This window comes from Orycteropus afer, unplaced genomic scaffold (assembly GCF_000298275.1).
Source record: "Orycteropus afer afer isolate SDZICR_OR568_19922 unplaced genomic scaffold, OryAfe1.0 scaffold00045, whole genome shotgun sequence".
Classification (NCBI taxonomy): Eukaryota; Metazoa; Chordata; class Mammalia; order Tubulidentata; family Orycteropodidae; genus Orycteropus; species Orycteropus afer.
In genome coordinates, this window is record NW_006921632.1 from 481,151 (window position 1) to 491,759 (window position 10,609).

A 10,609-nucleotide genomic window follows, 5' to 3' on the forward strand; every position below is an offset into this window, starting at 1 on the left:
AAAAAAAAAAAAAAAAAAAAGAGTTGTGAGAATAAAATTAGGTAACACATGTTAAACTGGCACATGGTAAGGGCTCAATAAAAGATATATTATAATTAAGCGATAGATCCTTTATATTACATCATTTAACCTTTATAACTTCATTAGGTAGTTATTATAGTCCCAATTTGATGGGCAGTTTTGTCCAAATTAGTAAGAATAGTGAGAGAGTAATAGAAGCATCAGGATTTAAATTCCCGTGTGCTTCACTCTAAAACCCACACTCTTCCACACTTCAGTGGTTCTCCCAACATCTCTGTATCTTAGCTCTGTCTTTAGTATGAGTACCATCTAAAATTCATACACTTCATGGTTTTCAAAGTATCTTCATATAATATTGCATTTGATCTTCTGAACAAATATGTGAGTCAGACAGGGCTAAGTAGTATTTTAGGAGAGGGTAATCTCTGTCAAGGTTATATGGGCAATAAGTAATGAAGCTGGAATTAGAACCCAAGTTTTGTGACTCCCAGTTCAATGTTGTTTCAACCAGTGATTTGAAGCTGTTCATTCTGGTTCAGCTCCCTGCTGAGAGTCTGCCTTTCCACCCCAGAGATACTGAATCAGAACGCATAGTTTAACAAGACGCCCAGGTGATTCTTAGATATACATGAGCATCACCTGAGGAATCTCTAAGAGTCACCTGGGGGATCCTCAGCCTATATGACTATGAGACCAGAAGAACTAGATGGTGCCTGGCCACCACGTCAGCCACTCAGAGAGGGATCTATGCAGGAGATCCTGGATAGAGAGGGAGAACAATGTGAAACAAAAGTCAAAATCGTTGGGAAAGGAAAAAAAAAAAAAAAAGGGAGACCAGCTTTGCTGGTCTGATAGAGCCTGGTGGAACCACTGAGACTATAGCCACTAGCTGCCCTTCAGGTCTGGAATTGACCCCACACCTGTGGCTTCCAGCCAAATAAAAGACAGGCATAAGAGTTGAACATGTACCTGAGGTAGATACATCCCTTGGAGAGACTAATCATGGGAGAAAGAAGGGCTGTTTATGCACAGGGAGACAGTTCAGGGGGTAGGAGTGCATGGAGGGATGGACACAGGGAAGAGGTAACTATCAGGAGGAAGTGGGAGGGGAGGTGTTGCACTGGGATAAACTGTCAATGTCATCAGACAATGCGTATGTGAACTGCTGTATGGAAAGTGAATTTGCTCTATAAAGTTTTACCCAAATCATAAAAAAAAAAAAAAAATTCATCTGGGGATCTTGTTAAAATGTAGATTCTGATTCAGTATCTCTGGGTGGAAAGGCAAACTCTCCACAGGTGGGCTGAACTGGAATGAATCTGTTCCATGCCCTGGTTTCAATGACATCACATCTAGAAGGCAAGGATCAGATCTTCCCAGCATTCTCTATGGCCCTTCATGTACAGGTCTCATCCAATACAAAAATCTAAGCATCTCCTGACAATGCCAACAGTAAGACACTTCTTATTTAAAGAGTGTTGTGATATGTTCTTGGGACCTGGGCTGTGGTACTATCCAGTCTGGTAATGCAAATTGACTGGATATTAAGTTTTGCCTTTGTCTTAGTGGGTGGAACCGTGTGACAGCACAAGAGCTGTGTAAACATCTCAGGTGTAAGAAGTTAGGAAGCCTCAGGTACATTCTTGTTCCTGCACCAGTGCTGGAGAACTTTCCCTCTCACCTGTGTCAATGATGGTTGGCCAGGTTTTCACATCCACAGCTGCTGCTGCTTCTCGGGATCTCAGTAGCCTCATTAGGGTCTGAGTGGTGAGAATACAGGCTGCTTTGCTGACCTAGAAAACAAAATTGAGGCTTAACCCCAGTGTGACACCATGGCTCTGGCTGCTGCTCAAAGCCTCTCACGCACCACACTGGAGAGGGCAGTATATCAGTTTTCAAAGTACACACACAGGGCAAAAGAGGCCAGTTTCTCCTTCTGGAAATGTGTAACACTTAATTGTCTCAGAATTCTGGATTCTGGACTTGAAACAAAATTGTTTTTGCAGTTTTGCTCACGCTAGTGATTACTCTGTAGTCAAAATTACATTATGGAACCCTGAAATCTCTTGATTTCATAAAGATAACAGAGATAAGGATTTGGCACTACTCAGTGAATCAGGGGAATCCGATAATCATTTCTGAAGGCGTTAGTGTTTGCCACAGGCTAGTGAAACTCACCAGACCTAGAATACACACTGAATTTGAAGAACACTGATGCAGGTATGTACTCTCCCAGGAATGAAATTCTCTTGGCACACTGATAGAGAAATGCAAAGTGACCTACTTCCCACATAAATTGCATTAACTGAAAGAAACTCCCCTCTCTGCTTTTCTGCCCTACTTTGCAGAAGATAACAAGGGCATTTTGCTGAATTAAACTTTGTATTAAAGTCATCTGAGGTGAACGTGGCTTTTACACTGTAGGCCAAGTTGCTGACAGAGCAACAGTTCATAGAAAAACAAATGTTACATAAAATGAAATTTTATAACCTAACAGTACACTAATAGTACTGACTGCTAACCAGAAGGCTGGTGGTTCAAACCCACCAGCCACTCCTCGGAAGGAAGTCTGGGCAATCTACTTCTGAAGAGATACTGCTTCGGAAACCCAAGGAGGGGTCGCTATGAGTCATCAGAAATGACTTGATGGCAGTGAGGTTTTTTTTTTTTTTTTTTAACAGTACACTGGCCATGACTGCCCTTTGCTTCCAAGTACATCAGGACATGATGCAATATAGATGTATCTAAGTTTCCTCAATTCTCATATCCTGTAGTCCCTTCTAAGGAGCTCTGGTGGTGCAGTGCTTAAGGCACTTGACTGCTAACTGGAAGGTTGGTAGTTTAAACCCACCAGCCACTCCATGGAAGGAAGACAGGGCAATCTACTTCCGTAAAGATTTACCACCTTGGAAACCCAAAGGGGGTTGCTATGAGTTGGAATTGACTTGATGGCAGTGGGTTTGTTTTTTCATTTTGTAGACACTTCTACTGCCTCCAGGGCAAGGAAAAGCAACCCCCTGGACACCTTTTAATACGGTACCAGGCAGATTTACAAATCAAAAATGTAAGTGACTGACGCTGGGGGCAATTTGGAGCTTGGAACATGAAGTTGCCTTGGTTACTGTACAGAAAAAATATCAGGCAGACAGCATTTTTCAAAAAGAGGGCAAAAACAAACAAAAACCCAAGTTTCAACACTTTGATGTTCACGATAAATGCAAATAGTTCCGTATCTCACCAATAACTACTTTGTTGTTGTTGTTGTTGTTATGTGCCGTCGAGTTGGACCCAACTCATAGCGACCCCTCCTTGGGTTTCCGAGGCAGTATCACTAGAGAAGTAGATTGCCCACCCTTCCTTCCGAGGAGTGGCTGGTGGGTTTGAACCGCCAGCATTCTGGTTAGCAGTCAAGTGCCTTAGGCACTATGCTACCAGAGCTCCCAATAACTACTTTACCAAAGTTTACTCCTAAATAATGAGTAATGATAATTAAGGAAATGAGGTAGTTTTCAGGGGACAAATTTGACTTTCTGACTCAATAAAACTGAAAAATTAGTAAGGATCATTAGTCGCCTGAACCTGGATTTTATGAGCTGAGGACAAGACAAAATACACTTTGTACTTACATCAACAATCATTCGGACAGTGGGCAGTGTGGCCGTAAGGTTCTGAGCATGGGGTGGTCGGACTGTCACAGGTATGCACCCTGCATACAGGCAGCCGTAGAAGGCAGTGATTAACTCGATTCCTGCAAGGCACAGAGGACTGTGTCAGGAGGGTCCTGTAGTTGCTTTGTATCCTGAAAAACTAAGAGGCAGATCTTCTAAAACGAGTCGACTAAATCATGTGTCAGGTGGGTTATTTACATCATAACTGAGTAAGATACCAGTGAAGAAATTTTAAAAATTAAGAAGGAACTGAAGGAAGCATATAAAACAAGTAAAATAAAATAAAAATGAAGTCAAGAATAAGTAATAATAAAGAACTCAGGACTAACAGATACCTGCAGGATGGAACAAAGGGTTGAAATTACAATATAAGACTGAGGAAAAAAACAAACAAACAAAACTGTGGCACTACATTTAGGTAGAAAACTACCACTACCACCACCATATAAGGCTCTGATGATGAAGTAGAACTGACTTAACAGAATTGTAGTATTAAAAAACTTGGAAAGTAACACCCATCTGAGTTAATTCTGACTCACGGGGACCCCATGTGTGTCAGAGCAGAACTGTGCCCCACAGGGTTTTCAATGTCTGAGCTTTTGGAAGCACATCACCAGGCCTTTCTTCCAAGGTACCTCTGGGTAAACTCTGAACTGCCAATCCTTCTTTCAGCAGCCAAGTGTATTAACCATTTGCACCCCCCTAGAGACTCCAGGAAGGTAATGTTGTTGTTATGTGCCCTCGAGTCAGACTCAACTCATAGCAATCCCTCCTTGGGTTTCTGAGGCAGTATCACCATGGCAGTAGACTGCCCAACCTTCCTTCTGAGGAGTGGCTGGTGGGTTTGAACTGCCAGCCTTCTGGTTAGCAGTCAAGTGCCTTAGGCTCTACACTACCAAAGGGCACAGGAAATTAATAGGCCCACTGAACTCTCAACTGCTGAAGGCACACCAGGAATAGGATCCAAGAAACACTGCCAGGAAAGTGGGAACAAGTCCTGATACCACAACTTAGAAGAGAAATAACTACATAAACTGGGGATGCTTAACTTGGAAAGTAAAAGAATGAGGGGAAGAGGAACGAAGAACACTTGAGCTTTCTTTTAATACTTAGAAGGCTTCTGTGTGAAGTTCAGTTATACTTATGATGAAGTCAATCACTTTATCAACGGGTGGAAATTTCAGGCAGGCAAAATGCAACTCACTGTGAAGACCGCAATGTCTAACTGAAAGATGGAACACAATCTAACAGGAACACCATGGGAGGGATTTCTGTACCAGACGACCTACTAAGAAATCTTAAAGTATTGATGTAAATAAAATAATATAATAGGAATCAGAGAGTAAAATGAAGTAAAGGGTGTAAAAGACCAAAAGAAGAATGGATGCATGAGTGAGTTAGTTGGCAGAAGAAATAAAGGAAGGGACAACTCACATATTTCACCTGAAATTTTTAATAAGACTGACACCAAACTATCACCAAATAATTCTGAGCTCCTCTTACTATGAAGAGGTTAACATCTAGCCTATGAATCCGATGATTACCAGGTGGATAAAGCAACACCACATTGTTGAATCAGAACGTGAAAGATGAAAATAGCAGTAACAAAGGAATACTAAACATCAATCACCATATGAAGAATGTTAAGTCAACAGAGTTCAAGCAAATGTTCTTTCGGAAACCGGATGTAACGGACCCACTCCTGAGCACTCCTAGAAACAAAGCGTCTGTTTTGAGGCTTTCCAGAAGGCAGGCAGCTGAAGCCTGCACTCATTCATTTAATGTGTCCTAAGTGCCTTTCATGTGCCAGGCACTGTGCTAGATGGTGGGATACAAGAGTAAAACGATGGAATGGTCCCACAGAGTCCTTGCACTGCACAACTCGGGGGCAGCGCTTGATGTGCATTTTCATCTACATGGTGGTGCTCCTGGAGTTGGGGAGTGCACACTCTACCTGGCCACGCATGACAGTGTTGAGTTCCTGTCTGCTTACCGTTTGTAGTCTAGTAATGGAGCTTAAAGTCTACTCTACTAACCCAGTACTTACCAGGTGGATAAAGTAACACCACGTTGTCTCCTGCATTCAGATGACCCTTATCACCAAGAACTGATGCAATCCTCTCTGCTCGCTTATGAAGGTGAAGGCAGCTGGCTGTGCACACGGTAGTTCCCTTTGAACAAAAGAAAATAAGCACGTCAAACTTCAGCAAGGAAATCAAATAGTAACAAGCATAGCCAATTTGATATCATACATGAAAAGCTTGTGCCTTGGTAGATTAGTTTTTTTAGCAAGTTACTAATTCCAGGGAAAACTGCCGTAGAATTGTACCAAAAGACGTGTGGAATTCCTTTTCCTTTCCAATGTCTGTTGGTACTTAGGGAATAGCAACATTAACTTAGATCAAACATATTTATTTATAGTCATTCATATATATGGCAGCTTAAAAATATGTATAAATTTTTAATTTTTTAAGTGAGGAGAAAAACATAGAAGGAAAATAAGGGAAATAAAAGTAAGATGAAGCTGTGGGTGAGGTCAGCCATGATGGTTAGTGGCCATGTGTTCACGTACATTTCCTGAGCATAAAACAAAAATGACACTCTGAGCTTTCTAACAGCAAAAACAGAAATAAAAGTAGTTACAATGAATCAAGAGTTCACTAGCTAATAATAAAGATTAGGAGATTAGAAGATAGCCCACTGTTCCTTGTCCTGAGAATAATTTCTCCTGTGGGTCTTCATAAATATTCTTATTACTGATTTAATTTTACTGGACTGTTTTCTTAATCTTTTTTTTCCCCTTGTAAAATATAACACACATAAGGGAAAGTGTATAAAATATAAATGCAAACCTTAATGAAAAACTATAAAGCAAGCATCTATGTAAGAACCAGCACGGTACTGCCAGCAGCTCGCAAGCAGTCCATGTGTCCCCCTGCTCACATACTTTGTTCCCTCCACAGGTTACCATGACTTTGACTTTTTTTTAATGATAATCACCGATTTCCTTTTCTTTATATTTTTAGCATCCCTGTTTGTATCTCAAAAGTTTAGTTTTCTTGTTTTTGAATTTCACATAAATGGAACTGTACTGTATGCACTCTTGTGCTTTGCTCTGTCACTCAACATTATTTTAAGAGTCATGTATGGTGCCGTTCACAGGTGCAGCTCATTCACTTTTGCAGCTGAATATTATTTCACTGTATGAACATATGGCAATGTATTTTCCATTCTGCTGATGGCCACTGTCATGCTTGTCTACGTGTCTTAGTATAAATATTTGGGTTTTGCTAGAAATGTAATCACTGGGTCACTGGCCTATCTTCAACCTTACTGGATAATGACAAATGGTATTCCAGATGGTTGTTCTTTGACTCCTGAGCCAATACCATACTGTCTTAATTACTCTAACTTTATAGTTCATAAAAATCTCACCATAAACACAAGTTTTACTGAACTGTTTCTTTTTTAAAAAAGAATATTAATAGGACATGTTCAGTATAGAAAATTTGGAAAATATAGATAAGTAAATACAATTCTCTCAAATAGATATCCAAAAACCTACTGCCATAGAGTTGATTCCAACTCATAGCAATCCCACCAGGTTTCCAAGGTGTAAATCCTTCTGGAAGCAGGCTGCCTTACTTTTTCTCAGGGAGTGGCTGGTGGGTTCTAACCATGGATTAGCAGCCAAATGCTTTATACACTTCACCATCCGAGCTCCCTCAAACAGACACAGCACTTCAACATTTTGGTGTATATTCTTCAGGTCTTCTAAAAATGAGCATGTATTCTATATAAATTCACATGTACATTTTTTATTAAACAAAAATGACATCATATTATACTATCTGTCAAGAGGTTGTACAGTGCACTGGCTATGAACATAAGCTTTGAAGCTAGTTTGGTTCAAGTGAAAGAAAAGAACTCATTTCCTAGCCCTACCACATACTAGCTCTGTGAACTCAGAAAAGTTGTGTCTCCGTGCCTCTGTTCCCTCAACCTTAAAATGAACTACTAATAAAAGCCCTCAGAACTTACTTGTATCCCAGTAAGTACTCAATTATTAAGGTTTCACATCCTATTTTTTTCCACTTCCACATTATCAATATTTTCTGGATCATCAAACATTCTTCTACCACATGGCTCTGAATGGCTGCATAGTAAGTATCTCATCATGTTTATATGACATAATTTATCTAGCTAATTGTGGATTGCTGGACATTGTTAAGGTTATCACATTAAAATGAATATTCCTTTGGCTAAATTCAGTATTAAATGCATAAGGCCATTTCTTTTAACACTGCTCTTTTTGGTTCGTGTTACAGCAGTAAACCAAAGTTCAGTAAAAAGAGTTTTCTGGCTGTGAGGTAACAATATCATATGGTTACTGAGCTTTCTGGTGATCTGGGCTAATGCAGATAAAATATTAGAATGTGCAGAAGAACAGATGGACTCTGTGTCCTTCAGGCATGTCCATAATCCATATGTATTCTTTCTCTAACCAAGTACCAATTTGAGACTTGTGCTCACTAACAAATATCTGGGTACTAGACCGTAACTTTAACTGTAGTCAAACTTGGGAATGGCATGGGGAAATAAATTGGGTTGACATCTTCTTAACGAAACCTAAGGATCCTAAAGAAGAGAAACCTACTTCATGTAGAAGTAGAGCAGAAAGTCCTCAAGTATTCTACCACAGGGCAGTGGTTCTTAAGATTTGTAATGACTTTTCCTTCTAAGATGCACAGCACATCCCCATCATGACGTTCTATCACTGCATGAATTCTCAGAGGTATAAATGTGCATCAGAATCTAGCGAGTTGGGCAGTCTGGATAAGTCTCCTTGGAGACTTCAATAGGCCTTGCAGTCTTCCCCCTGCTGATGAGATCTTCTGTGACACAGCACGATCACAGTATTTTTAGCCTGAGACTCAAGTCATTAAAACAAACAAAGCTCAGTAGACTCCCCAGAACGTATGACTGAAAAAATACAGTATTAACCAAGAGTTAAACATACCCTTGTATATTTTCCAATTTGCTTTTTGGCTGTTAACAATAAATCATTTAAGGTGCACTAGAATGAATTAACTTTGCTTTCTAAACTATAACTCCAAAGCCATTCCCCTCCCCACCCCAAGAAGAGATCCAAGAATTAAAAGCCAAATTGGATAAAAAGTTGTATGATATAATGAATTCTATACATCTGTGTATCTGTGTATTTGTAGTGTTTGCCCCATGACTCCCTATCAGAATTGAATAAAGAATATCTGACTGTAACACAAGGAGAGACAGCATTAAAAAATACCCTAGGAGGTGTCATTTCAACCTGAAAGTGACTGAGCAATTTATCCTCATATGACAGAACAAGGAGAAGCAATATATAATGTAACTTCCTCCTCAGAGTTGACAATACAGAATGTTTTCTGATGAAAGAAATCCATCAGGAGTGCCTGAGATATTCCCACAGTAGTCGACTTGATAAAATGTACAATGGAGTTTTTAATACCTTGGCATTTAACAGCATGAAGAGGACATGGTCAGGAGTTGCCTGGGCTCGCCATTGTAAAATCTCTGCCAGAAACTGGTGCTGAAGTCATAAAGCAGAAAAAAATAATCAAGATCAGCAAATTTTTAAAAGTTGTATAATGCACTTCCTACCTGTCCTTCACTTGTCTGTAAAGAGCCAACACTCTGGAACACTTACCTTCCTTACTAAATCATTCTCTTCAATTTGCCCAAGATCCCTTCCTGCAGCTTGTGCTATGCGTTTTCCAGCAACCAGATTCCCAACCATAACAGAAGCAGGGCCTACACCTGCAAGGAAAGGCAACATTCAGCTCCATGCAAAGGACAAATACTATATGAGTCCACAGTTATAAAAAGTCTAGCAAAGGTTTATATATGGAAGCAAATTTTCTTTGTTGGTTACCACGAATGGGTGGGGAAGAGTGGGGAGGGAAAATGACTAGATAGGTTAAGAAAAATAAATAAATTATATATATATACGTATGAAAGATTGTTAGTAGTTAACAGGCTCAGGAAAGAACGGGAAAAGGGAAGATTTTGTTTGTGGAGTACTGAGCTTATGCTAATGCTGGTGGAATATTTTGGAAATGGATAGCAACAATGGTGGCACAACATGAAAAATGTCATCAATGTCCCTGAGCTATAAATGTGGAAGCAGTTATGTTGGTGAATGTCATGGTGTGTATTTTTTCACCACAATAAAAGTAGGGGGAAAAAACCTCTCTGCAGATGGCAATGCAAGCTGCATATTTCCAAAGCATTCCAGACTGACAAAAATTGTTCAAATATTCATTCAACAGCACTGACCAAGCACTCTTCCAAGCACTGGGAACATGTTAGTAAATAAGACAAACCTTGTTTTTGGTGGGAAAAGGCAGTCAGCAAGTACATAGATGAAATAAATAATGCCAGATAGTTGGAAGTGCTAGAAAAAAATAAAATAGTGCCACAGGAGAAAGAGATGGGGAGTGGGGTGGAAATTGGGGGGGTCAGAGGGGGTTTCACTCTGAAGAGGGGACAGCTGGCTGTATGGGTCCCTGTTGATAAATAGTTTCATCTGCAACAATCATGATACAACCTTAAAAGAGTGCTTAACAGTCATCAATATCCGGTTTGGAAAGATATCTGCTGCCTATGAGGACGGGTACATTCATCAGGTATCAAAGGGGCTTTATTAAAAGTAAGTAATGAAATTCAGATCATGTGACATTCTACAAGACAGCTGGCCCAGATTCTTAAAACATGTGCACGTCTTGAAAGATAAAATAAGGGAGAGAATATCGAAGATGGCGGACTAGGCAGAAGGATTGCACAGACCCTCTTCAACAAAGAAAAGGGAAACCAATTAACACAGACACAGAAGATAATCTTGGACCCCTGAGCCTTGAAGG

At 40.1% G+C, this 10,609-nt stretch overlaps 1 protein-coding gene across 1 annotated transcript in view; it reads right to left on the minus strand.

The window, feature by feature from the left end:
* The window catches only part of DIP2B (disco interacting protein 2 homolog B), a 303,697-nt gene that overhangs the window by 27,821 nt on the left and 265,267 nt on the right, over positions 1 to 10,609 (minus strand). The window contains exons 24-28 of the mRNA XM_007937807.2: positions 9,397 to 9,506; positions 9,199 to 9,279; positions 5,737 to 5,860; positions 3,648 to 3,769; positions 1,703 to 1,814 (exon numbers count right to left, since the gene is read on the minus strand). Of these exons, the coding sequence (XP_007935998.1) occupies positions 1,703 to 1,814; positions 3,648 to 3,769; positions 5,737 to 5,860; positions 9,199 to 9,279; positions 9,397 to 9,506 (549 nt within the window). The remainder of the gene's footprint in view (positions 1 to 1,702; positions 1,815 to 3,647; positions 3,770 to 5,736; positions 5,861 to 9,198; positions 9,280 to 9,396; positions 9,507 to 10,609) is intronic.